Source organism: Aquila chrysaetos, chromosome 5 (assembly GCF_900496995.4).
Source record: "Aquila chrysaetos chrysaetos chromosome 5, bAquChr1.4, whole genome shotgun sequence".
NCBI lineage: Eukaryota > Metazoa > Chordata > Aves > Accipitriformes > Accipitridae > Aquila > Aquila chrysaetos.
Genome location: NC_044008.1, coordinates 73,203,306 through 73,231,178, shown reverse-complemented (window position 1 = coordinate 73,231,178; position 27,873 = coordinate 73,203,306). Strand labels below are relative to the sequence as shown.

General features: G+C 50.0%; 1 protein-coding gene across 3 annotated transcripts; it reads right to left on the bottom strand.

Annotated features, from left to right (window-relative positions):
- Nucleotides 1-1,741: 1,741 nt before the first annotated feature.
- Nucleotides 1,742-27,511, bottom strand: AXIN2 (axin 2). Of its 3 annotated transcripts, none has more exons than XM_030015434.2 (11): nt 27,444-27,511; nt 25,288-26,217; nt 19,144-19,284; nt 13,474-13,576; nt 11,406-11,546; nt 10,699-11,195; nt 10,381-10,563; nt 9,878-10,096; nt 9,183-9,278; nt 7,789-7,956; nt 1,742-3,576 (listed from the first exon to the last, which is right to left on the bottom strand). In XM_030015434.2, the coding sequence occupies exons 2-11, from the start codon at nt 26,109-26,111 to the stop codon at nt 3,450-3,452; spliced, it is 2,499 nt and encodes an 832-aa protein (XP_029871294.1). In that variant the 5' UTR covers nt 26,112-26,217; nt 27,444-27,511; the 3' UTR covers nt 1,742-3,449. The 3 variants fall into 3 exon arrangements, with proteins under 3 accessions (XP_029871294.1, XP_029871295.1, XP_040979775.1); XM_030015435.2 differs by lacking the exon at nt 27,444-27,511 and adding an exon at nt 26,840-27,092; XM_041123841.1 differs by lacking the exon at nt 27,444-27,511 and adding an exon at nt 26,840-27,092 and having other exon boundaries at nt 10,381-10,560.
- Nucleotides 27,512-27,873: the final 362 nt, after the last annotated feature.

Here is a 27,873-nt window from a genome sequence, read left to right as displayed (position 1 = left end):
ATTCTGTACCATTTAAAAAAAAAAAATTGGTTGGATGTTACACTTTTTAAGCTGTAACAGTAGAACTTTCCCACGCTGCCTCTCCATTTAGCAGCTGACAAGCCAGACCTGTAATCACGATCTTTATCCCGAGACAAGCTAAAAAACAAAATGTTTCTGAAACGCTGAAGGTAGGTGAACATTTTCAGAGTGTCACACATTAAGGTGGCGTCTAACGAGCTCCATGTCCCACTTATAATTGAAACAGAAGAGAGTATTCACTTTTCATTCATTTTAAAAAGACTATTCAAATACCCTTTCATCTCTGCTAAACAGCCTGCCATGTATTTGAAGCCATTTTATATTTTGTTTCTACAGACATCCAAAAAACAGAGGTGAGTATTTTGGAACATTGATAGAAAGATGCAAAGGCTTGTGAGGCACTGAATGGCTTCAAGCTGCCTCAAACACATTCATCTTCCCAAGAAGAATTAGGCACAGTGTGATTCATTTTAATAGCAGAAGAAAAATAATACTACGATGTAGTGCTAAGTTCCCAACCTTTGATGGTAGACTAAAAAAAGAGAGAGAAGGGGAAAAAAAAATGTATCTTTCTTCCCTTATGTTGTTGAAGTCTCCCTACACCCATCCGTTATGTCCAGCTTATCAATTAAGATGAACCCCATGAACTTCAGATGGTTTTTTTAAAACAAGGCACCATCCATTTAAATGTGTAAAACTGCCTGCAGCTCCCTTGAACTGCAGGATTCAGTCCTGAGCTCTGTGTACTCGGTGTGAAGTTGAGCCCTTTGATAGAAGTTTTACTGATGTTTTAAATGAAGTCTTCTCATACACACAAAATAACCCAGATAATTTAAAGCCTCATAGAAAAAAATAGGGTGGAGAGAGAAAAAAAAAAACCCTAGTTGGTGCCATTGGTCTAGCAAAAGAAAAGAGGCTGGCTTTGGTTACCAACAGGACAGACCAAAAGCATTTCCACAATTGCTTTCCCAGGGTTACTTGCTTGAGCCGGGGAAGGTCTGGGCAACAGCTGGGAGACAAATCCATCCCTGGTATGGGCAGCTTCCCTCAGGAACAAATTAAGCTCGTTCAGCTATAAAATAGGTTTTGTACCGTAAATACCAGCGAGAGGGAAGGTGCACGGGCAAGAGCTCCCCGGCGTTTGTCCTGCTCGGCCGCTTCCATCAAATCGCCCCAGTTCGTCTCGGCCAAGGCGGCCACACAAGCCAGGACTTTACAAAGCTGGTTTTTGCTCCGGCAGGTGATGCAGGTGAGCGGTCCCAGCTCAACCGCGCCAGGGTAAGGCTGTGACCACCCTCCATCGCCTAACGATGATATGCCACGGCCCTGCAGGAGAGCTCCAGCACCGGACCACCCTTTGAACATCACGCCCTGGCTTCGTTAGCCCACTTAAAGAGCGAGAGAAAGTCCCCGCTCCTCCGTCAGCCTGGTCTCTCCCCATCAGGTAGGCTCGGCAGTGCAGTCAGGGCAATAAGGCTATGCTAAATTTGTAGCTGAGTTACCTGAAGGAGCTGCAAATGATTTAATCGTTGCACCGAAGCGCAGCCCCAGCCTTTGCCTTGCCTACTTGAGCTGCAACCTGCTCTTTGCGGCAGGAACAGCCCCTGCCAGGGGAGGGAGAGGGCAGGGCAGAGCTCAGCTGCTGTTTCCAGCTACCACCACACATGAGAAGCAACCTTTTAAGCCATTAAGGGTGAAAAAAAAAGTCAGACAATATTAATTTGAAAAATATAAAATTTTAATAAAGGCTACATCTCTTAATTACAATAATTATTGTACCAAGTAATTTTTTTTTTTAAATGAAACTCTTTATAATGCATAATTTACAGTATAAGTAGAACAAAATGCCATGGCAAAAGTCATGAGTACAGGACTTGTAATAAAAGGCATAAAATATATTTATACATAAACCCCTTAAACAAACAAGGGAAAGCTTGAACCCTGAATATAGGGCGACGCATGGTCTCGTAACACCATGCAGGCACAGGTACTGTACTGATTAAATTTTAAAAACACTAGAGATAGTGTATTAATATTTTCACCATACATTTTCTACAATATATACAGACTTATACAAAGTAGCAATGGCAAACAGAATGCACAGATTAACTTAATCAACACAAAACCCAACTGTAGAAATGCAAGGTCTTTCTCGGGAAAGGGTCGCTCTGTCCCAACACCCACGCACACGCACACACGAAGCTCTGCCAAGGGCTGCAGAGAGCCTTCGCCCACATCTCCCACGGGCTCACATGGGTGTTGTGAAGGTAAGGCAAAAAAAAAAAACCAAAAAACCAAACCAAAAACCACCACACAACGAATCACGCGCTCCACACCAATCTGAAAATATGCCCCAGCGTAGTTACACATCGTTGAAATACAAGTTGTGCTAACATTGAAGTAGAATGGCTAAAAAAATTAGCTAGCTATGTGGAATACATACGGGTTTTTTAACCTGGCTTTTGCAGCGTGTCCTTTTGGTGTGCTAAGAATGGAAACGGGGACTGGATGGCTTCTTCTACAGCTCTCCCAGGCTCAGGGATTTGCTCTACCTTGCCTCGACCGAGAGAGGCACTGGCCACCACACGGTACCCTCACCACTGACAGCAGCAAAGCAAAAACCTCACACCGCAGAAATCCATGGACAAAATAACAAGTTGCTGTTCTTATATTGCATCTAACATATTTAACGCTTAAGACCTTTATTTCAAATTAGAGCAGCATAGATTAAAATGCACCGGTCTCTAGATGAATGGTAGGACAGTATTTTTATTTCGGCTTTTATTATTATTTCTTTAGAAAAGTTTTATCTTCACTTGGAGAAATATGGGGCATGTCACTCCTTCCCTCCTCCCCCTTAAAAAAAAAAAAAAAAAAAATCACAGATGCGCTCATAGCCAAACTCCTAAATTTTAGATAGTGGGAACGATATAAAAAAATAAAATAATACTTCCTCCCAACACCCCACTTCCCAGCCCCTCTCTTCTCCATTGTTAAAGCAGCATATCCAAAAACTGGACTTAAGGGAAAACAGACTGTTCAATAAATATCAATAAGGATTACTGTTAAGGTAAGCTATACACAGTTTCTCTTAGTCCATACATTTCAGATCCCCAGGAAATCATATATTATGTATGGAAGTCTCTCAAACACGGTCTGCATCTCCAATAGCCAACAGTGGTCATGTTTTTAATAAATAGTTCAGGGGTTTTATCATCTCAGTACCCAACTCATGAATAATAAATGCCATTTTTTTCCTCTAAGGCTAATTCAGCAAAGTCTTCATAGACTTCACTTTTTTTCTTCATTGGTTCAAAACTTTCCTTCAGAGTTTGTTTTTTTTTTTTTTTTTACTTTCCTTGTCATCACTACTGTTGTGTGTCCAAAGACTTTTCTAGCTTAACTTTTCTTAAGAAACACAGATGCCATCAATCGATCCTTTCTACTTTCCCAAGAATCCTTCCTTCGTACATCGGCAGGATGGTTTCGTCTTCCCAAATCTCTTCAAACACCGCACCGCAGTCAAACTCGTCGCTTGCTTTTTTGAAGTAGTATCTGTGGTAAGGAGAATTAAAACACAGTTAAAAATCAAAAGGTAAAGCAAAGGATGCTTTGGCCGTTCTTTTAACCGCAACATTTCCAATCTCTCCCTCCTAGGATGCTCCTCCAGCGCCCAGCATGGCCAGGAAAACCTCAGGGCTGCTCAGGTCCAGCAACATGAAAGCATCCCCGGGGCTGCAGGGACGGCGATGGGACGGAGGGAGCAGGGCTGTGCACGCTCCTCAGCGGTGACAACAGCTTCTACAGTGAGTAAATTATACGCGTTGGCAGTGGCTATCCTCAGCCGTAAAGAAAATTAGAAAGATTTCTGGTCAAATATCTTATTTAAAAAATAAATAAACAGAATTTCAAAGCAAAGCATTCTTAAGGTTCCCCTCTCTCCCCACCTTCTTTCTTTCATGTGTTTTCTTGTTTCAAAGCTGAAGCCCAACATTAAAATTAGCAACTGTTATTAAAAGGAGAGGCTTTTTAGGCATACGGATGGATTAAAAGAAAACCATCCCAGCTTCCTGCAATGCAAAAGCTGAAACTCTGCAGTACTCCTCCTGAAAAAAAAAAAAAAAAACAAAAAAAAAACCACCCAACCCGGGAGCCTCACATTCGAAACAACCAAATGCCTAATTCACATATCCATTTTCAGTGACAGAAACTCCTGTATTTGTTTCCCGGCGCTTCCTAGCAGTCAGAGCAGCCCTGGTCCAGCCTGCGGGACGTGACACGGGGAGGTCAAGTAGCAGTGTCCTGCATTCCTGCTCTTTTGCTCCGGGTCGTTAGATCATGAAGCCAACGCTCCCAGAGACAAAAAGCACCCCCACCCCTCCTGTGTCAAACAGTAAGGACCCCTCTATTATCCTGAATTAGACCGTTCAGCTTCTTGATTAAAGGTTCCTTTTATCCCGTTTGGAGCTTTCTTCCTTCTAAGGCTGCTTAATTGCATATGCACAAATGAAGGGCTTCCATTCAGAGGGGTAGCATTTAGGGAGCCTGTCCGTCTGCCGCCGCACACCTCCTCGGACATGCCTGCTCCCTTGGAAAAGTGCTTTGCCATCTGATCGCCAGGGATGGCAAGACCTTCCTCAGATGGATTACAAAGAAAAATATAAGAAAATTAACCCCTCCCACACCCCTCCCCTGTAGTTTCCAGACAACTGGGGTTGGCAGATGTTTGTTGGGGGAAAGGGGTTTGCAGTTGTTATTTTTTTTAGGATGGGAAAGGAGATCAAATTAAGCTCACTTTTACTATTAAAACTGAAAGAGCCACGGCAGGGCCTTAGAATTTGTTTGGGTTTTTTTTTTTAGTGACTGTTCTATTACACATTTTTAAAATACTCCGTAACAACAGCCTGCAAATCTATTTATTTTTAGGGTACACTAAAATTATTTTGGTAGGGGGATAAAAGCTGGCTTTTTAGTCAAAGAGCTGAAACCAGCTCCATTTAGTCAAGGTATGGTCAGGATTTATTTTTGTAAAGTCAGTCCAAGCTGAATTGACACATGTTGCTTCTTTAATGGCTCAGCAAGGAAAAACATCTTATTTAAGTCCTTCAGAGCCTGCACTCATTGAAGTCAATGGCCCAACTCCCACCAACTTTCATGCTGCAGGTCAAGGCCGCAATTCCCCAGGCCAGCAGCCTTGAAACAAAACCAAAAAAACCCAAGGAAAGTTTGAATGAATTACAAAGAACTTTCTCTTCCCTTTCCCCTTCTCCGCCCCTCTCCAGATAACAGCCGCTCTTCCCAATAACTTCCTCCACAAGCCCAAGCGCTGGCTGTGTTTACAAAATTTTTATTTGAGAAAACACGCTATGACCTTTTACATAATTACAACCTTATTTCACAGAGAAAAGGGGTAAAAAAAAAGAAAAAGAGGAGGCAAAGCGAAAAAAAATCCTCCCCCACAACATCTTCAAACAAGTCACTCTGCTCTTATTTGCTCAGAAATGGGCTTTCCATTGAAACATATTTTATGTGGCAAGCTTTGCTCTTTTTTTTTTAATTTTTTTTTTTTAATTTTTTGGGACATCTGGCACCAATCGAGGCGGCCAGGCCTGGCGTTACAGCTCTGTTTTGAACCGCTGCCATCTTCAGATTACCCGACACCACCCAGTTTTTTTGTGCATGTATGTTTGTTTTTTGTTAACGCCATCAGTATTAAATCACTGCTTAATTCCTCCTTTTTTTGGGGGGGTGGGGGGCGGGAAGGAAAGCAAAGCGGTGATTTCCCGGCGGCTGCCCCACGGCGGGGCCGGCCGTGCGGCTCTGGCATCACGGGAGCCCGAGGTACCCGCCTCGCAAACTGATCCAATCAATAAAGAATTTGGAGAGCGGAGCATTTCTGCATGTCTTTGTGCATTAAATGAAAGGCAATGGCTTCAAAGACATGCTTATTAAATGTGCCTTAAAAAGAAATCAATGCCAGATGTGACCAAAGCAGCCTAGTTAGTGCCTCCCCGTAACACACACGCTACTCCGGGCACTGCGGACCTCTTCCCTGAAGGTCACCCGCAGTTTCACTCAAAGTCCAGCCAAAAGTCAAAGCTTAGATCAAAATGATTCCCTGGAGGTACACACATTTGTGTAATTAGTTTCACCTTGTGTCTGTGCAAGATAAAATACTGGGCACGTACCCAAGTTCCTTTTATAAATTTCTGTATTGTCTTTACCCAGGTGTAAAGGGGTGAGATCTAAGCAAAACGTTGTTTCATCCTTGTCAGTCACTTAAAAACATTTTCTAAAGTAATTACAGTCTGACAAGGCACAAATAATTGCACCTGGAGGGGCTTTTGGGCCACAGAGGTTTTAGTAGCCTATTCCTGCACTCGGGCATCACACAAAAAATGTCACAGAAAACAAACAAACACAAAAAAGGATTTTTTTTTGGCCGGGCGGGGCGGGGGGGAACTACACAGACCAGTGGTGAGGCCAGGGAAACTGGTCTGCAAGCAGGGCATGAGGCTGCAGCAGCCAGCAGAGGAGCAGAGCGGGCCAGGAGAGGCTTTAGGGGCTGGAAAATGGCACAACCGTGCAAGAAGCCCAGGAACCTCTGCTGGAGGTTGTCCAGGTTGGGTGTACTTGCAGGTTGCTGCCATCTGATGGCAGCTGGGCGGGCTGCAAAGATGGTTTTGGGGAAAGATTGGCATTATTTCAGCCCCGCTGTGCAACAGCCACAGACAGACCCCAGCTCGGTATCCCCCAGGCTCAGAGCACCCTTGGGTGACCTACTTCTGATCTGCACAGGTGGACTTTCCAAAGCTAGAGACAGGCCAGTGATGGAACACCAGCTGGAAAGTCCTTGTACCAAACCCAGATGACCATTTGGAGGTTATATCATATGCTGACAGTTACAGGACAAGCCTTCTGGCTCTTTGAAGCCCCACCAAATTCAACGCAAATTCAAAACTTAAAGCTGGAACAGCCCTCTCCTGTTCACCCTGCAGGAGAAGTGGCCAACGGATGGTCCCACTAGTGCCCAGATCCGCTGGGAAAGTACAGCAAAAACACCCAACGTGAAGCTACTGCCATGGGAACTAGAAGAGCAGGGGAAGAAGCAAACTGGTTAAACTGGGAGCTGGGCTCTGGAAACCAGACAGGCAGGGTTTGTTGGTGTTTCTGTGGAGGAACTCTGTATCGCTGATGGAGCTTTCCCTGCAGGGCAGAGGTTTATTCCCTAATGAAAAGCGAGCTCTCTGCATCTCAGCTACATGTCCACTTAGATAGATAGAACATCGAAACCTTTCACTGACCCCATTTACGGCTACACCATTGCAAAAAAAAAAAAAAAAAAAATTACAAATGAAAAAATTAAATGAGTAGGCAAAGCAGGAGGCCAGCACCAAGATGAATGCTGACCCCGGCTTGGAAACCAAACCCCACCGCTCCATGCCTTCACCACAAGGCCATCCTAGCTTTTCCTCATATTCAAGCTTTTTGGAGAAGGGTTGGAGCATGATGCCTGCATCCTTACGCAATCGGGGGAGGAGGCTGGGGAGGGAGATGGAGAGGAGGTGGCCCCCCCCCAACCAAGCTGCAGCTCAGGGCCCCTTCCTCCATCCCCAAGTTGCTCTTGGTTTGAGTGAGAAGAAAGTAAGATCTACAGCCTCTGAGAAGCGAGGTAAACGTGTCATTGCGGGTAGACCTGCCAAATATCTGCCGATTCTTTTGACCTATTAGAACATACTAAAGAACAAACATATCACAGATTCTTACCTGTAATTTCCCTTTTTGCTCAGCTGTTCTTTAAAGTGCCCAAGTGTCAGGCTCTGGGCCTTTAACATCCTCCGGTAGGGAATTTCTTCTCCGCAAAAAAAATAAGTGACAACCAACTCACTTGACTGAGAGGTGTGAACAACTGGCAGTTTCTTTGGCTCTTTGTGACTGAAAAACAGAAAACACACAAAACCCCCTCTATTTTTCCATTTGAGAACAGGCCGTTTCACCGCACTCAATCCAGCAGTGTTTCTGCCACACATAATGCTGGTCAGAAATACCCTGGGTGTGACCTGAAAAGTCAGATATTCCTGTACTTGCCCTGAATTTGTCATGGTGCGTTTGCACAGCCCTTTGCCAGGCTCCCACAACAGCTCCTGCTTGCTGTGTTGGTGGGAATCGCGGCATCGCAAAGCGCCCAGCCCCAGGCAGCAGAGACCTCGTGCCATTTTATGGACGGGAAAACCGAGGGATGGAGGTTAGATGCTTGCTGGAAGCATGAGAGCAGGACCGCGGGCCAGGTGAGCGTGCATAGAGCTCACCATGGGCTACCAACCTCTACCTAGCGAGCCCCAGCATTGTACACCTCTGATTTTAAAAGGCTCGTTTCATCTGCCTTCATACGAAGCATCTGCCAAGCTTTCTTCTCATGCACAAAACCACCTGCAACCACCAACAGCTAACAAAGCAAAACCACCGCCAGATTATTCACCTGAAGTACACAGGTAATCTTATTTTTCCCGGTGAGGATAAAATTAACTGGATCTTGTCATTTGCACTAAGAAACCCTTCTTAAAGAATAATTAAAACAATATTACCCAGCAAAATGGCAACGCTCTAGTGAATACCATGCAGCCAAATCTACAACTGCTTCTGAGGCAATGTACACTTGGCATGTCAAAAGGTCACAAAGTGTTAGTCCGCAGTAATTTAGTCTTCCTAATTTGTTCTAAGTCTTTGTAGAGTGGCTTCAGAAAAAAAGCTGCTAGCAAAGACAGCTGGTGGACTTAAGGTCAACCAATTAAAAATGAAAGGCTCTAGTCAGGTGGCTCAGTCTGGACTTCAAACATTACTCATTGCTTAAGATGAAGAGGGTAAGAAAGAAAACTTTAATTATTTAGGCCATTTTAGACCTCTCTGTAGCAGATTTCTTGTTAAAAGAACCATCCTGTAATTAGACTAATCCAATCTTTGTCCACTTTACAGGAATGCAAGTTAAAAAGAGCCAGAGACAAGATTTGAAAATGTTTTGTTCTTTCTTTAAGAAGAATGTTCGAAAGACGAAATTTCAGATATAAGAATTTCCTCTCTTTTCAAAGCGGAATCCATTTAATGAAAATATAATTATTATATACATATATTTCCCAATCCTTTTCTGTCTGTGCAATACTCACTCTTCTGTCGTTAGACTTGCATTGCAGAAAGGGGTGTTTCCCCCCTGAATGGCAGCGGAGTGGTTTCGATCCCTCTGCTGATTTGAGGTTGAACATCTGAAGTGGAGAAGGGGAGGGCAAGTGGGGAAGAAGGGAAAAAAAAGAAAAAAAAAAAAACTTTTTAAAAAAATTGTTGAAATACAGTCTTCCTAATTGAAGTCTCCTGTGGGTCATTAAGTTCGCTCTTTGTATCAACCCTCACATGTTGTAAACAATCAAAGGAAGAATTAAAAATGCTGTGGGCTAATTTATCCTTCCATACCCAAATGAACGATAACCAGTCCAATTCTCCACTTGGTATGTAGCTGGAGTCCGTCCCAGAGGAAAAATGGGCAAATTACAGCCATCAAAAGAGTGGAAGTAATAGTCTAGGACTCAAACTATTTGCGCCGGGGTAGGGTGGGGTCGGAATAAGGAGGCTCATCCTTGGGGCTCGGCCAAGCCGTGCTGTCACGCGTCCCCACGGACTGGCCCCCACGGTTGCCCCTCTCCCTAGACGGGGAGGACGCCATCAGCGTCGACCCGCCGCCTTGCCCGCCGTCAACCCAAGCGTTGGCTGAAGATGAGCACAACCGGCACCCGGCAAACCTCCCCGACCCCTTCTGCTCCCCCAAACCCCGCCGCGGGACCCGGACCATCCCTCCCGCGGCTCTTACCGTTGCTTCTGCGGCTTGGAGACCTCGGCGAGCCGGCGACACGCTTCCTCCAGCTGCGCCAGGGTGTTGGGTGGGGTGAGGGGGGGCATGGCGGGGTCCTGGACGAAGGGGTGGGCGGGCTGCGCCCCACGCGGGTGGCTGCCCGTCCCCCACGGGTGGTGGCGGCCGGGGGCCCCCTTGGCGAAGTCGGAGCTGTAGGCCTTCTTTGTGCTTTGTGTGCTTGGGGAGGGGAAGAAGTCGGGTTAGAAAAGCTGGAAAATATGACTTTAATAGCAGCTCCTATTCTGCTCGCTCCCTCTCAAAAGTCTGTCATAACATGAAAGGAGGTTTATTGCCAAAAACATGACATTTTTGTGGTTTTTCTGGTTCTGCGGAACAGCTTTTATATTAAACCGGAGGAGCAAAGAGTCTCATTTGTTTTTAGCGATTGTAAAAATAGACAGCCCATGTAATATATAAATATTTACCGGGAGCGATATTGCTGTAGACAGCTGCGTATTTACCTATGGGGCTTGTGCTTATTTTGCCTCTCGCTCTCCAGCATCCACTGCCAGACGTTCTGCGCCCGGTCCGCCTCGCCCCCCGGTAGCTGCACCCCGCCGGGGCCAGGCAGCCCCCCGTCCCCGGCCGGCGGGGCGATGCTCTCCGCTCCTCTGCCCAGCCTCTTCGGCAGCGTCCCCGTCCTGCTGATGGCGAGAAGAGCCCACCGTTAGCCCCCCGCTGCGCCGCCCCGGGGCCGTCCCAGTCAGCCCCATCGCAGGGGGGGACGACGGGGTGATGGTTTGGGGCGGGCGCAACGGAGCGAGGTGCTCGTGACTTACCCAAAGGGCTCCAGTGGAGGGAGAGGGGGGTCGGTGCTTTTCGCGTGGCCCTTGCACTTGGGGTAGCAGTAGTAGTCGCTGCCCGCCGGGCAGCAGCACTGGACCCGCTGAGCCGCCTCCGCTTCGATCTGCTCCTTCGTCTTGGGCGCGGTGTGGTGGTGGATGTAGTGGTGGTGGACGTGCTTGGTGGTCTGCTTGGTGACGAATCCCTTACCCACCAGGGCGCACGAGGCCGGCGAGGCCGCGCCGGGCTGCGGCTTGCCCATCGGCAGGCGGTCCGGGGAGCGGGCGCGGGGGCTGTGCCGGCCCATGCCGGGCGACTGGCAGCCGGGGGTCTTCAGCACGCGAGAGAGATGCTCGTCCAGGATGGCCTGGGGGTCCTCCTCGTAGCTGCCGGAGGGCAGGAGCGAGAGCGGGTGCTGCGGGTGCTGGGGGTTCGCCATCTCCCGACCGCTCTGCAGGCTGGCGGGGAGCTCCGAGCCCTCCTTCTCCTCGTCCTGCCGGCCAAGCGATGGCGAGGAATAAACGCGAGAGGACGAGGAGCCGGCGAGGCGCGCGCCGGGACGTCCACCCCGCCGGCTCCTGAACCGCAGCGCCATCGAAACGCGTTCCTCCCCGTGAGCAGGATTCGGCCCCCTCCTAACCCCCCCCAAGCTGGGCGGCAAGCGGCGAGCTCTGCCCGGCCCCGGGAGGGTTAATCCTCCTACCTCCTTGATTTGCTGCAGCCTCTCCTCCAGACTGTCCATGGTTTCCTGCTCCTGCTTCAGCTTCTCCAGCCGGGAAATGAGCTCCGCGGCGAAGGCAGCCGGCTCCACCGGGGTCATCTCCTTGGGAAGACGGTGGGTCCTCTACAAGGAGCGGGGACAGAAGGCACAAGGCATGTTTAGCGGGCGGTGCGGGACGCGGGCGCTTAGCCGGAGCGGCATCGCCGGGCCCGCTACGCTTGTTGTGTCTCCATGTTTGGATGAAAAGACGACCGCAACTAGGCATGGTCTGCTCTGGATTTTTATGAGCTAGTGCTGTGGCCTCATGGAGTGACATCCTCCCCACCAGCGTTTGCCTTCGGCAGGAGCAGTTGGTCGCACTCTGAGGAACCCCGCTTGTTCTCTCTGTAGTACAACCAGCCCATCAGTAGCTACTCTGAAGTAGAAAATCTTCAAAGACTGTTGTCAAACATCAAAAAAAAAAAAAAAAAAAAAAAAACCTCTGAGGTGGGAGGGAGAGACTTTAACTCAAGGAATAAAGTGAGTATAAACAGAAAGGAGTTGGAAATTAAAAAAAATAAGATAGGGAAGAAAAAAGGGAAAGGAGAAAAAAAAAAGAAAAAAAAAAAAAAAAAAAAAAGAAGTCAAACGGTTGCAGATCAGAGAAGTGCTGGTAATTTATTTCCTGGCTACACACTGGGCACCTTTGAGGTAGTGTTGTCTCAACAGTGTCCTAGATCTCTTCCCCCCCCCCCCCCCCATCTCTTTGTACAGAAAATGAAGAAAGCTGCTGCAGGCTAGCAGTGCTACACTGCTGAGCTTGGCTGCCTCAAGCAGATCTATCAAGGGAAAAAGGGAACATCTCCAAATCAAGTGCAGAATATAAAAAGGCAAAACGCGAATTTCTGCCAAAAGAAGCAAACATGGCAGGAAAAGGGGAGGGAAAAAAAAAAAAAAAGAGGAAAAAGAAACCACCCACCCGACTCTGCCCTCCCTCCTGCCACCCCCACGCACCCCACTCCTTGCCCCCACTCTCCCTCTCTCTCCGTCCTTTTTTTTTTTTTTCCCCCGTGAAAGCAGAAAGCTGAACTGCCAACTCTTTCACATACTACCCACCAGATGAGGTGGGGCCTCTCTCCGGCAACCACTTAGCTCCAGAAATGATGTGAGGGTAGAAAAAGGCCACTCTGCTGGAAATTGTCACTCTTACACAAGCTGGCTCTATTCAGTCCCTGATCAAAGCACTGCCTTACAGAGAAAGTCGATTTGCACGCCCTGGGACAAAATAATCTAATTTACAAGCTCAGGCTATAGAACTTTCTTTAGGGAGGAAGGGGAAAAAAAAATACCAAAAAGAAAAACCGCATAAACCACCCCCCCCACACACCAGAAATATCATCTATGATTTCTCGCTGCTTAAGACAGCAGAAAGAGGAATTTTAGCATATTAATCTCAAGACAAGATAAGTTTATACTTGTCTGTGTAAACAGTTTATTCACTGCAGGAATCGGGAGTCTGCAAGTCAACTGAATTAGCAAGTCAGCGAGTTGTTAATTTTTGAGAGCGCAGCAACGCCGCGCATCGGATCCCCTCAAAGCAAGGCACGTATCTGCTGCAAACGCCTCTCTTTTGGGAGACCCTGCTTCCCGCCGGCTTACAGATGGTTTGCTTCCGAAGGCCGCCGGCGATGCGCGTGAGGCCAAGCCCCGGTCTGCTCGGCACCGGCGAAGGTGTCAGGGCGGTGGCCAGAGCCAAGGCTCTCACTTAGACCCAACCGGGGCATCTCTGCTTGGATTTAGACCAGGAGGGCAAATTCAGTGCCATTAAAAAGCCCTAATTAACACCTGGTTTTCAGGGAAGGACCAAAACGTGACTGTACGCAAGCGGGTTTTGGCAAGGATGCTGAAAGCACGTGGCTCCGGCCCAACACCAAGCAGCAACTCTTCTCCGGCATCACGTAGGGATGGAAACGTTCGCCTCCCCTGCTCCCTTCCCTCCACGTGTGCCCATTCCCAGTCCCACCACTTCCCACGGCCAACCCGGCCCCTGCCAGCTCCCACCTGAACTTACCGGAAAATGAGGTAGAGAAACTTGACCGTTGGCCTTGACGCTCCGATGCATTTCCCGCTGGAGCTGCTTCTTGCTCCCAATTCTGTACGGGGGGATCCCATCTCTGGACATGGAAGAGAGGTCACCGTCAGTCGGGGCTCTTACCCATGCTCTTACCAAGACACTTCTCCATCATCACCTCTGAAACCACCCAGGCACGCCACAGGCCCCCGTTCCCAGAGGTGCTGAGCCCTCTGGACGTCACCTGAAGCCTCAAACGTCTGGGGGCTTGGGAAGTGCCTGTGCCACCATCTACGTGGAGGTGCAGCAATTAAGCAAAAGCTGAAAAGCAAGCTGAAGGCAGCTCCGTATGGAAACACGCTGAAAGACCCCATCCGCTTCACTTCCGAGGCACCTTACAGAAAGGCCCTTCGAATGCTAGGTTTCTGCTTCTGCCCTTTGTTTTTGTTGCTTTTTCACCACCGAATTACACTCTCTAAGGCTACAGGTCTCCTCAAGGTCTGAAACACCCCATGGACCGTTGGCGCAGTGGAAGCAAGAAGGAAGAGGCTCAAGATGGATGGCCACCAGAAGGCTGCTCCCCATCTCTAGCCCTACTTAAGATCCGAGATGTTTCTCCTGCCCCGAGGCTGGCCGGCACAGGCAGGCCACCGCGAGGCATGAGCAAAGCCCGGCCGTACCCTCCGGGCACGACGTTGCTCCCCTCGGCCACGCCAGCCTACGGCCAAGAAGCCATGACCAGGCGAGGAGCACCGGTGGGAACGGTCCCCCGCACAGCCCGCTTGAGGCAACGTAGGGTGTTTTCATCCGGCCACACGAAAAAATTACCTCAGTTAGGATTAAAGGGCCTTCTACAGACAGTGGGGACAGCCGGAAGAGCGTGCCTGGAGATCCTGAATGTCTAATTCCACCCCTTCCCTCAGACTGGCTGAATAACCTTGATCTCCAGTCCCGTCCCTTTCATCCACCTGCCCCCACACCTGACTCATCTCCTGAGCGGAGAAAATAGCTCCTGCCCAAGGAGGAGAGGCGGCAGCCGAGCAGACAGCGGTCGGCCCCACGCTGCTGCCGGAGAAGCCAACGTGGCACGGCATCCCTGCGTGCCACCTCCTGTGGCCACGGTGGCGGTGGACACACATCAACGTGTTTTGGACACGTAGCCGGAGATGAGGCACGAGGGAACACCTTCCCGGAGACGCCAGGTCCCTTCCCTTGAGGAGGATGATTAGGTGCCATCGCTCCACGCTCAAGGCTTGAAGCACGCTATCGCAGGCTTTTGTGAAGCTCTTGGCCAAAGCGCTCAGTTGCCATTAAATTGTCCTAATGAGCAAGATGAAGCTGCAAAGCCTGGAGTGAAAGATCGGAACAATTTCATCTTGATAAAATTTGAAAAATCTTTATAATAAAAGAGAGCATGCTGGGACCGCAAAGGAAGTTCTTGATGCCACAAGATCAGCCTCCTCCAGACATGGTCCACGAACGCACATTACGTTACAAGTGGAAGGAGCTAATTGTCCTAATGTCCCCCTTGTACAACACAGGGCTGTGGAGCGCTTTTTGGGGAAGCGGCCCAGCACGCACCAGCCATCGCAGCCGGCCATGGCCACCAACCGCAGCCGCTGGTGGCCACCGAGCACTTCTGCTCCATGAACCCATGTGGCAACAGGGATTTGGGCACATGACATGGCTTAGCTTTGGGGGAGGATGAGGGAAAAGCAAATTTAAGGTGAAAACCAAATCATCTGTACCTTCAGAGAAGGATTTGTTCAGTGAGGCTTACTGAGATAAGGGTCTCTTAGGGAAAACCTTCAATATAGGGAATAACAAGTAAAATAGGCATTTTAAAGGTAAGTAAAAATGCCAGCCTGAGCACGTTACACGCATACATACATACGGGACTAATCCCGTTAACATATTCAATTAAAGAGGAGGTGTCCTCTGTAAATGGCAGTCCAAGAGGCCAGATGGGGAAGAGCGGGGAAGCAGCTGAAGGTCTGTGCATTCAACACAAGGTACCCAAGGACACGACCAAGGGACAACAGCGAGCCCCCCAGCCCTCCTGTGCTCCCCACCTCTCTCCAGGTCTCCAAGGCGGAGATGCCATCCCCAACCCCTCTGCTGCGGCCACCGAGCTGGGAGGACATCTCCTTGCGGGGTGTCCCCGTGCTCCCAGCTCCGGGGGTCCGTCTCTGCCCAAAGGGACGGTCCTGGGACAGGCTACGGAGCGGGAGCGGGGACTCACGCCATGCCCAGGAAGGGTGGCTCAAAAAGGGAGGAGGAAAAGCAACGCTGACCCAACAGCACAGCTCCTCACTTAATTTAAGACTTGCCCTCGTTCAGGTTGGTATGAAAGCTGCTCTTTTCCCCTAAAATTCCTCCGATTGCACCACAGAGCCCCACGTCAAACCTCCTGCTCCCTGCTTCTACAGCCCTGCCTTGTCAGAAGAGTTTTACAACTTGTTACAATGTGCAGAGTTAAAAAAAGATTTAAAGAAAAAAAAAAGAAAAAGAGGTATTTCACTGGGATGGGAAGGCTGTGGAGGAGCTCGGGAAAGTCAGCCTGGGGACTGGGGAGGGACTTTTACAGCCACTTTGATGAGTGCTCGCTAAACCTAGGCCTTCCATATAAAACAGGGGGGAAATGGACAACGCCGGGGTTGAAGGGGTGACCAACGGGTGATCCCCGACTGCAGGAGGGACAGACGGATGGAGCGGGAGCCAGGCTCAGTACAGCAAGAGATACGGGGGTGTGGGGGGAACCCTGATGCTGAAACAGACCCGCCGGCCGAGGAGAAAGTACCTTTGAACCGAAAAGGCTGAGCTTGGCCAGAGGTTTTGGGGCAGGAGAAGGGTTAACCCCAGCTCTCCAGGTGCCACCTCTCCCCTTGCTCCAGCAGCAAACATTTGCACTCACTTTCTTGGCTACTAAAAGCTGTGGGCTGAAGAGCTACAGAGTTTAGGCACTAAATAGTAGAGTTTAATTATAAACATTTCAGCTAACCAGGCTGGGGCTAAGCCAATCTGTTTCTGGGGGAAACACTAGTTTGAAGTCTTCTACCCAGTCAGCTGCCATTTAAGCTGAGCCAATTATCTTAGCCTTTTGACTCAGATGTGCCTGACCTAACCTGAATGTAGTTTTACTGCTGCTTTGAAATATCAGACTCATGCGCATATGCATTCACTCCCATCTTCATTTGGCAACGGCTCTGAAACAAGCCTCTGATCTTGCCAACATCAAAAGCCTGGTTTGTAAGATAAGGTAATATTTGAAGTTTGCTCAGCAGCATTCCCCTGTGTCCAAAGTAAATCCATAAATAAGATATAAGCAAATAAAAAAAAAATCCCCTATCGTCTCCCCCCCAATCAAGAAATGGAAATACAAATTTGCATGATGCTTTGTGGCTATTACAAAATATATACGGCCAGACTGATCCCTAGCATCTATAATAAAATAAAAAAGGCAGATTGTGCATTATTTGGAGACCTCTCCTAATTCCAGTATAGTTCAGATTTAGATTTATTAAAAAAAAAAAAAAAATACAAACCAACCTCACTTTACTGCTATGTCTGACAGACTTTTCCAGAACAAGTTTTTCCTCTTCAGTTGGTACCAATATAAGCCTAAAGAACTAATTTGCATTCGCACTGACGAAACAGAATAAACCCAGGTCCTCTGTTAAAGGGGGGTAAAACCTCGCAGGCAGAAGAGCACCCAGGCTCAGCCTGTGAAAGCACGGCGGGTTTGTGCCCCCAAACACGTTCACAGCATCTTCAGCAACCAGCAGAGCCAGGTGCCAGGAGAGGCTGCAAATCCCACATGTTTTACTGCAATCTTGGCAGCAGCCCTTCGCCTCTGCAAAGGAAGTTTTACATCAGCCTTAACTTTAAGCCCAGCCTCCCAAACTGCCAATTTACCTCTCCCACTTCCAAAACCATCCAACATCCCTGCGTGCCCGCCTGCTCCCGGCCCCGCGGACAGAGTGTGGCTCCGGGGATGCCCAGGGGACCGGCTCTGCAGCAGGAAATATTCCTCCAACCTCCGCCATCCCGCTCCCCTCCCCGCCGCCCCCCAACCTGGAGCTGCGGGCAGTTTAATCAGCCAAGCTTCCCCAAACTCTCACAGCCTGCGCGGGCTATTGTTATGGCAGGAAAAAACAGGCAGGCTCCTTTCACGCGCTGCTTTATGGGGAGCTCCTATTCACTTGTTCAAGCAAATTTCAAAGCGGGCTGCTGCCCTCTCATCCCCGCTAAGCTCCCCTGGACTAACAATGGGCTGAAAGCGATTCAGTTAAGCCTTTCATCCACCATGCACTTTATTTCTCACTCAGTGCTCTCATCTGTATAAGGCCCACAATTGGCATTGCTGTGAAGAGAGGGTATAATCCTAGCCCTGTGAATCCCAAGTGACCCTACACTGGTCCAGAAATGACTAACCCAATGAATGCTCTGTTGACACATGATCACATACAACCAGAGCCAGTAAGAAGAAATAAAGAAGTCACCCTATGATTCAGCTCTTTTATTTAATGCCAATATTGTTCAATAAGGGAATCTGGTGGGACAACAAACTATTTTTTTCCATAATATCAGTTCAAAACACACATGTGCATTAAAAAAAGCAAGCTTTTGTTTACCCATCAAGGATTTTTGGTAAATCCTGTTTTCCGTTGTGCATCACCACGCACGTTGACTTTAAAAACCCAGCATGCAAACCTCTCCAAGGAGTGCAAGAGTAACCACTGGCCATGTCTGACAGAGACACTGGGGAAGCTTCACCTATGAGACGAAGACCAGGAATGCAGCACTCTGTTTACAGGGTGGGCTTTTCTAGAGCACTTGTACTTAAGTGAAGATCACGAAACACAAACGGTAACATCTGCCTTCTGCCCAGTTGAAAATGGTCCTTAGGAGCACTAAGTGAGTCTTACTGTCTCTTCTACCCCCAGACACAAAAGCACCATTTCTCTCCTGCTGGGGAAAGCAAACTGAGGAAGAGTGGTCAAACAACTTGCTGCCAGTTGCACACTTCTCAGCAGAGTCAGGAGGAAAAGACAGATCCTGCAATCCCTGGGCTCAGCCACAGCATCATCTCTCATCCCTACGCTCCTGAAACACCCAGACCTGATCCACGCAGCTCCATTCAAATGGCTCTTTGAAGACTGCCCCAGCCACACTAGATGAGCAGCTATTTGCCCCTTCAGGTCACTGGCCCTCTTAATGTACGTTCTGACATTAATGAGGAACCTTAATTACAGAAAGTACTTCCTACAGGAAGTAATCTCCTCCTCTTTGATGACTGATAACTAGTTAAGGAAGCCTGGCCTTAAGACAAAGGCTCAGGGAGATACGCTCCTTGGGTTAGTCAGGCAGCACCATTAGCATAGGGGAAAACATGTTTGCTCAGCTGCAGTTGCAAAACGGCAATAGAGGGATGCATTATTTTACTCCATCCGATACCTCCGGCGACTTCATGAAGAGCGAGGCTACCATGCCCTGCTACACCCCTCGGTTCGGGCGCACACCTCAGTTTCGGCAGCCCCCAGTCAACGGCGACCAGAAGCTGGGTGATGACCCTGGAGCCATCGCTCCCGTAAGCCCCAGCGGTGCACCGGTGCAGCTGATTCACAGATGGCACATCCCCAAAGGACCCAGCCAACACAAGATACTTACACGCTGCTGTCCGTCATTGACATGGAGTCGTCCGTCAGGGCATCACTAGATATTTCACTATCGTTCGCGCTGGTTGCTGGGGCAAAAACATAGCCAGAATTCACATGGTATGGGTTAACGGGATCGTTCCTCTTGAAGGACCTAGGGACAAGCAAAACAGGAATCTAGTTACCAGCCAGTCTTGGGCTAGAGAAAAGCACACAAGTTTCACGGTAGCATTTTCCTTATGGAAACCATGCACACTGGCTGCTCAACTCCTTTAGAAGCAACTAACCACCCATTGCTCAGACCAGCAGCAACCAGGACACACTCTGTCTAAACATACCCAAAGTCCAACTTTAAAGATGTTGCTTTCAACATTGGAAGTGTGCTTTAGAAAATCCTAGGAAGCACCTCTACGTACTTCGATACCTTCAAAAACTGGGTCCTTAAAGCTTGATGCTGCACTGCTGAGGTCAGCAGGAGTTTTGCTGTGGGCAGCAGCAGGCAAAAGATCAAGAAGTTCATAGCTCAAGTCCCACTGAAAGCCGTTGAGGCACCAGCTAATAAATGCTTGAGTCTACTCTGAAGACAGGAGTTAGGGCCCCTTTGGGAATACAAGTTACGGTATCTATCTGTGTTGCCTGAAACAAGAGAACTGCCTGGAACTCCTGGAGCAGGACCACCACGCGTCAGAGGAGGCATGGACAGGGCTCAAATTTGCTGTCTCAGGCTCGGCCTCCCAAAGACGGGTGCCATCTTCCTGGCATTACAAAAACACGCAATAAAAAGGCCCGGTTTCTAGGAGAACCTACATCTTGTTCAACTTGTGGGTTTGTGCGTAGGGTTGGGTGGCAAAGAGAAGGATGGGGGACGTGAGGACAGGAGCAGCAGGTTGTATTAGTGGGCGCGTAGGTTACCGATACCGACACCTTTGGCTTCACTCGGAGAAGCAAACCCAAAGCCCAGCCTGGATGTTTGAGTTGAGTACCCAAGAGCGGTCGCATGAAAAATTCATGGGCAGCGACATGAGCTGTGACGGAGCGTGGCGGGGTCACCCCGGCAGGGTCACCGCACAGGGGGGACCTGGGCATCCCCCTGCCCGCTACCTCCCATTACTCCAACTTCCCAGCCAGGATCAATATACATCTCTTCGGCAGGCGATAAGGGGATTATGCAGGGAGGTTTGAAAGCCGCATGTTAAGGTGCACATTTTGTTCCTCTTCCAGGGAAAGATGGGGTTGTTAAGCTTCTGCCTTTGTATATCAAAGCAAAAGGCCTTGTCATCTGATAAGGACTGCTGATTTTAATAATTAGGGCCACTTACCCAGGACTTGGGGGCCTAAGGAATGTGCCAGCAGGCTCGGCAGGTTTTTTTTAATGGGCTTTCCACCTCCCTGCCCCCACGGGGGGTTGGAGGGGACCAGCTGGGTTTAAGTGAGCAGCAATGTCCTCTCCATCCCTCACAAACAACCAGGCACCCCGCGCATTCCTTGCTCCGCCAGCACCGAAGAAAACAGGAGCCTCCACAAAGGCTTAAGTTTAAAAAAGAAAAAGGGGAAAAGAAAAAAAAAAAAAAAAAGGAGAGGGAAGCGTGGTGGGGAAGATAGGCCTCTCTGGTATGAGAGGCGCGGGGCTGGCTGCAGGCAGGTATTCAACCCAGCCGGGGCTGCATTCCTTTCCGAAGGAGGCCAAGGCATTTCTGATGGGGAGATCAAGATGTTAAAAAATATATATCTGGGAAGAGGGGGGGGGGGGGGGGGGGGGGGAAGAGAGAGATAGTAAGGAATGCCACAGGAAAGAAGTTAAATCTTCAAAGATAAATTAATTCCACATGTGGGTGAAAGCTAAGTTATCCTACTACTACTACAAAAAAGTTCCTCTAAAAACCATGTAGCCTTCTACTCCGATTCAGGGGGATGTGCAGTCCAAGTGACCCCTCCTAGGTCCTTGGTGGGCTTTTGGGGCGGCTGTCTCAGGGATGCAGCTCTTACAACTATTCGATTTGAAACCACCTCAGGTCTTGAGAGCACATCTGAGGACCACAAGGCTGAGAGGTGCAGGATGCTCCCCCGCACAGCACCACCACCTTTTGCTGGGAGGTGTCTGTGTCATCCCTGGTTGCATCCAGGAGGGCTGATTTGGCACGTTCTTCCAGCAGACAGATTGCTGGAGAGGCTGGGGTGGAGGCGGAGGCAGCGGGTCCGTATGAATAGGGCACAGGGAGAGGAGGTGTGTCCAAACGCAGCCTTTGGAAAGATATAATTAGAGAAAGTGGCCAGAACTAACTCATCTTCCCATCGGTACTGTACTCCAGCACCGATTCACCTTCCAACAATTCGTGGACAAAAAAAAAAAAAAAAAAAAAAAAAATCCCTAAAGTTGACATTTTTAAAGTAAGCCCCCACACTCCACCTCCACCACACTGTCCCACAGAAATCCCCACTTCCTTTAAGAAAACCAATGGGGGCTGTTTTGCTAGGTTTAATGTTGTTTTTTTTTTTTTTTTTTTTGACCACCTTACTACAGTAATTGCACCCAGATGCATCAAGTTGCCTGCGAGGGTTTTAAATTCCAGTGGAAAGCGGTGGTCTCCTGCCGCAGATGCTGCACACACAAACACACACCCCAGCTCCAAACTCAATATGCAAAGTGTTTTCAGCTGTCAGGTAGCAGTTGCTCTGGAGCTTCAAGGAGAATGTCTGATGTTTCTCAGCCTATTCTTATCTTGATGCGATGACACACAGCATGTAACTCTCTATATGCTATGTTAGGCAATGGGCATATCAGAGGTATTATAATGCCATGAAAATTTCAGGGGCTCTTGGTTGTATCCCCTGTTATGAGGGTGCAATTTCAGAGCGTGGGGGCTTTTTTTATTGTCAAACTCTGCTTCTTAGAAATAAAAACACTCTGGCAGTTCAAATCACAGATTTCTACAGAGAGAGAAGAAAATCTACAAGGAGCATTTTGAGGCAAAATTGAATCTCATTATTTTCTTGGGACAAACATCACTGGGCAATCATGGGTTTAAAAGCAAAACCAGAAAACAACACACATGCACAAACCTGAAAAACAAAGGTATATTTTAACAAAACTACGTTAATCACAGCTTCCATGCTCTAATTGTAGAACACCGCTTCAAGCATAGCTTTACAATGGCATCATTTACTTTGATAATTGAAGCCAAACTTGGTTCCAATAACTTCACACACAAGGAGCTCCACCGGCGGGTCCTTTCAAAGGCCAGGAAGCACTGGGAGCCGGCAGAAGGCCATCTGCAAACCCCAGCCTTCTCAAAGCACGGCCAGTCCCACTGATGTTAGAGCTTAATGGGAGGCAGATGAGTCCACCTTGGACTGAACAAAACCACGTTACACGGCAGCACTGCAAAGGAAGAAGCGCTCTCTGTGTACACAAAGTCGTGCGTGATAAATTTAGAAGCGCGTATAAATAATAGCTGGAATTCCTGGAGCATGGGGCCAGGTCCAGCACAGCGTGGGGAGGCCAGTTTTAACCAAACCACAACCTACAGGGGAGGGGATTTGCTTTGAAGGACAAGAGGGAGGTTCTGCATTTAAAATATTCCCTGTATTAGGGCTCCAAATATACAACCAGCAGTTTGCATGCATACGCCTGTTTTGCAGCCAGGTGCAAACCCTGTGTTTTCACTTGACTTCTCCTGTTCCTGTCCATCACTGATGCTGGGGCCAAACAAAGTCTTTCAACTTGTACGGTTTCTGCGGTCTCCCGTTTGCCACGGTTTTGGCCGTGACTCCATGCCCTGGGATTTCCAGGTGAACTCCCATCCAAATAGCGGGCTGGCCCAAAATTGCTCTGCTCCCACCATCAGGTGTGCTCAGCCCAGCGCTCCCGGCTTTCGCTGGTATAATCCCATTGAAACCCACCGAAGCGAATGGCAAGAGCCTGCACAGCGCTTCAAAACCATAACGCGCTAAGCAGAAATTCTTTAATTCCATCACACACACGAGGAGGGAGGTGTGGTTTGGCCACTCACCAGAAAAGACTTTGTGCAAGCTTCAGCTCCAATCCTAAACGCAATCCTAAATGCTGAGTGATGAGAGATAACCCATCCATATGCTCATCAGCTTCTCGCACATGCACGCACAAGTGGCTTCACAAATGGATAGCTCAGGGAGGAACTGAGAAGCATCTCAGCTTGACCTCCCTCTCTTTGCATTGAGATCTCTTGGCCCCATGGAGAGCAAAAGCTCCTGGAAATTCAACAGAAGGTGATCAAAGCAAAATGCACTACCTAATGTCCTAGGAGGGTAGATCTGACATGTGAGGAGCAAGCTGCATTAATCCCCGGACAAAAAACGAAAAGAAAGAAAGAAAGAAAGAAAGAAAAAAAAAACAGCAAAGGAAAAAAACCCAGCACTAATCAGGCAAGCAGCCACTGTTCTGCGAGAGCTCTCCTGGACAAGGCACATGTGGGTTTTTAGCAGGGCCTGCAGCTCTGGTAGAACATTACAGCCAAGCCCTTCCAGCACTGAATACCAACAAAGGCTGGGAGATAAAAGCATCAAACGTCCCCCTCCTGGAAAGCGAGCGAAGGGCAGCAGTTCAAACCAAGTTCTGGAGAACAGCAGATGCCCAGACGGCAACATCCAGGCACGAGATGAGGATCCCAAAACCCGAGTCCTCCACAGACCAGCTGCCAGCCAGTGCCCCCCCCCACCCCACCACCGCACGCAGCCCCCCAGCAGGAGAGGTCCAGAGGCCACGCCGGGACCAAGCGCATCCCTCCTGGCTGCGCCCACGGCCATCACCCCTCTCCATCACCCCTCCGCTGGCAGGGAGGGCCTCCAGGAGAAGGAGAGGACCAAAGAGGTCCCTGGCTCAGCAGCACCCTCCCAGACAAGGGCACCCTCCCAGCTCCCGGCGGCTCAGCACCGGGAAGCCCGGCACAGCTGGAAGCTCTCCGTAGGGCAGGAGAGGAGGGCGCGCTCCAGCAAAGCGTCCCCAGGAGAAGCCTGATGCCCTTTGATGTCCATGAATCACAGACACCCTCTCAAAATTCCTGTAAATGAGATGTCAAACACTCACCATACCAAACCCCAACCTCGCGGGCCAGCAGAGGAGAGCTCCCATCTGCCAGCAGAGCCCTCTCCTCTCAGCCCTGATTCAACAATCCACATTTATGGCAAGGGTGGGGAGAGGAAAGAATACATTTTCAGAGGATTATACAACTCATCATTTGCTCATCGGAGTCTCTCTTTCCCATCCCCCCCTTCCCTTGGAGATGGCTCTTACTTTCTTCACCCTCACACCGCCGTGCCACCAACGTTTCCAACAAAAGAGAAGGGTTCGGCAAGGCGGACGCACCCCGAGACAAGGGCACGAGAAGACCCCGCCACCACACACCGCTCCCCGCATCCTCCGGAGCTGCCACGAGACACGACCACGTTCTAACGAGTTTAACTTTGAGCACACGGCCAACAGGAGAGCACCAAAGATCTACTATTACTCTCTACCTGGAACGTCTCTATTACCTTAAGTACTCAATTTTAAGTATCCTCCTGTATGCATTGGCTCAAAGCCACCCTAAACGGCTTTGACATGATACCAACACCCAACGCGATGGGAGAGGCTGTACATCACACGCGCGGAGTCAAAATAAAAGCAGATTTTGTGCAAGTTGCAGAGTTTGATGTAGCAAGCGCATACATTTCCTCCTGCATGACCGCACAATTGCTTCCCACATAACCAACGTAGTTAAACACTGGTTGATGGTGGAGTTGGGGAACTAGTAGGTTACATTATTCATGCGTCTATATGATCCACTCTACTACTGCTCTTAATAGGTTTGAAAGTCGAACCAATAATTAACGTATGTCCGGAGGACATAGTTGCTATGAAGTTTTTGATCTGCAAGAGAACCGAAACAGCCAATAGGGCTTAAGAGCACAGTATCTCGTTCTCCTCCGTACGGAGGGGGAAAAACCCCCAAACGCAGGCAACACCCCCTAAATTCCAGCGCTTGGAGGTGCAGGGAAGCGCCCGTGCCCCCAGCTCCACGGGAAGGCCGGCCTCCCCTCGACTCCCTGCTAGCTCCCCAGCACGCCACGCCACCAGCCTTCCGAAAAGCACTCTCGAGTCCTTCAAGTTAAAACAAAGCACCATTTCCAGGGGTTCCCTTACCTGTAGCCGTTCTCGATCGTTTCCGTAGCTCTCACGTTCGCCGTAACCCTCAGCGTCTTGCTGGATAGCCCAACTACCGAAGGCAAGATTTTGTTTTTAAAGTCTGCACAGCTCCATTCCTCTTCTTCATTCAAGGTCGGGAGATAGCCACAGACAACTTTTAAGCTCCCCAGTCCATTGCTGTTCATGTAAGCAGGATTCTCTCCTCCACTCCTTACATATTCGAGGTATATATCAGAAGTTAAAAACATCTGGTAAGCATTTTCCTCCATCACGGTCTGAATCTCAGTCTGTGCCTGATCAAACATGATAGAATCTATCTGCTGCTTCTTGATGCTATCCCTTATGTAGGTCTTGGTAGCAGGCTTGAGCTGCTTGGAGACGATGCTGTTGTTCTCGATGTACCTTTTGTATATAGCTTTGGCTACTCTTAAAGTTTTGGTATCCTTAAGGTCCATCTGCCTGAAGCCATTGCAGGCAAACCAGAAGTCTAAGGTATCCACACATTTTTCCCTTTCCAGGAAGGTCCGAAAAAGATAGGCACCATCTTGATCTCCCAACAAGGAATGCAAGGATTTGGTCCATCTGGCCAGCGGGGAGTCTGGAGATGCGCTGCCTTCCGGCTCCCCAAGTCCGTTCTCATTCCTCCGCGGGGCAGGAGGCACCGGCATGGCCTTGAAGCTTTGGCTTTTGGGGAGAAACGAGCTGGCGAGTTGCGGGCATGGTGTTTCTCCTTCCTCCCCAGGGACAGGGGGTCGAGGGGCGTCTTCCCTGAAGCTGCTGCTGGGGTCTGGGAGGTGGGTGAGGACCACAGCGCTGCTCATGGTTCCGGAGCCCGATGGGGAGAGGGGCTCCCAGTTCCTCCAGGAGCTGCCTGTGCCTCTGCCTTCCTCTGCCTGGAGTCAGCAGGGGATCCTCTGAGCCTCCTCTCTGCAAAGGGAAAAAAAAAAAAAAAAAAAAAAAAAAAAAAAAAGGGGGGGGGGGGGGAGAGAGAAAAAAGGAGTATTGATCTAATCAAAACCAGATCCTCCCAACATCAAAGACAAAAAGTAAACAGGCTTTTCAACTCTTCACATTCAAAAAAAAAAAAAAAAAAAAAAGAAAAAGAAAGGGAGACAGAGAGAGAGAGAGGAAAAAAAAAAGGCAGGGCAAAAGGGAGCCCGGCTCTATCGCCAGCCCGATCGCGACTATCAGATCCGCTCCGCTGAACTCCCGGCGCACTTTTAGCGGGGCCGGGCCGTGAGGGGGGGGGGGTTGGGGGTGGGGGCGAGCTGCCCCCCCCCCCCCCCCCCCCGACAGCTCACGGCAGCACAGGGCGTCCCTGCCCCGGCATCTGGTTTCCATTTTGCACCCCCCCAGACCCTCTCTCCCCTCTCCCTCCTCCAGCAGCACCGCGGGGCTGGGGGGGCGGCCGGCGTGTGTCCCCCCCCCCTCAAGGACGGGGCGTACCCCCTCGGGTAAAGGGGTTTTTGGGGCGCTTCTCTGCAAGATGCTGGAGCAAGGGAACCCCCCCCCCCAAAAAAAAAAATAATCCGGGGGGGGTTGGCTGTACCTGGGCGAAGCGGGGCATCCCGGGCCCGCTGTGTGTGTGTGTATGTCCCCCCCCCCGGAGCCGGGGACCATCAAACCCAGCGTTGGAAAGAGGAAAATAAATCGAAAGGAGAACCGGAGGAGGGGTGAGGGGGGGTCGGGAAGGGGGGCAGCCCCCGGGCGGCGCCGAGCCGGCTTCCCGGAGCTGGACCGGCGTGCAAAATCATCATCATCATCATCATCATAATAAAAACCTGCTCCAGAAATGGCGACGGGCTGGGAGGAGAGAGGTCGGAGCCGGAGCTTGGGGGGGGGGGGGAAGAGGAGGAAGGGAGGGGAAGGGGGGGGGGAAAGTCCGGAGCTACTTGGATCCTCCGAGCCCCTGTGCAACAGCCGACCCCGGCCGCGCCGGGCCGGCCGCGCCCGCGGAGCTCCCGCGCCCGCGCAAGAGCGGGCACCGCAAGGCGCGCACACCAGAATTTAAAAAAAAAAAAAAAAAAAAATCTTAAAAAAAAAAAATTTAAAAAAATTGTTAAAGAGATTAAAAATCCGTCTTTCAAAAAAAAAAAAAAAAAAAAAAAAAGCCGCCGGGAGCGCAGCCCGCTGCCCCCGAAGTTACCACTCACCGCGGAGCCGGAGCTCGCTGCGCGCCCGCGGCCCCGCCGCTCTCCGCCGCCGGCAGCGCGCAGGCTGGCCCCGCTCCCCCCGCTGTCCTTCCTCCTCCTCCTCCTCCTCCTCCTCCTCTCCTCCCCGGCGGTGCAACCGCATCGGAGAGCATCGGGAAAGGAGGGGGGGGGGGGGGGGCTGCTAGGGAAGGAGCCCACTGCGATCCGCGCCTCCCTCCTCTCCCTCCCCTGGTTATTTATTTTATTTATTTTAAATACAAAAGCGCTGGTCCCTCCCCCGCCTCCTCCTCCTCCCTCCCGTCCCCCCGCCCCCCCCCCCCTCCCTCTCTCCCCCCCCCCCCCCCCCGCGCCCCTGGGCTCTCCCCGCCAGCGCTGCGCGCATCAAAGCGGAGGCCGGCGGAGCGGTCCTGTAAGGGCGGTAGCGCGGCTT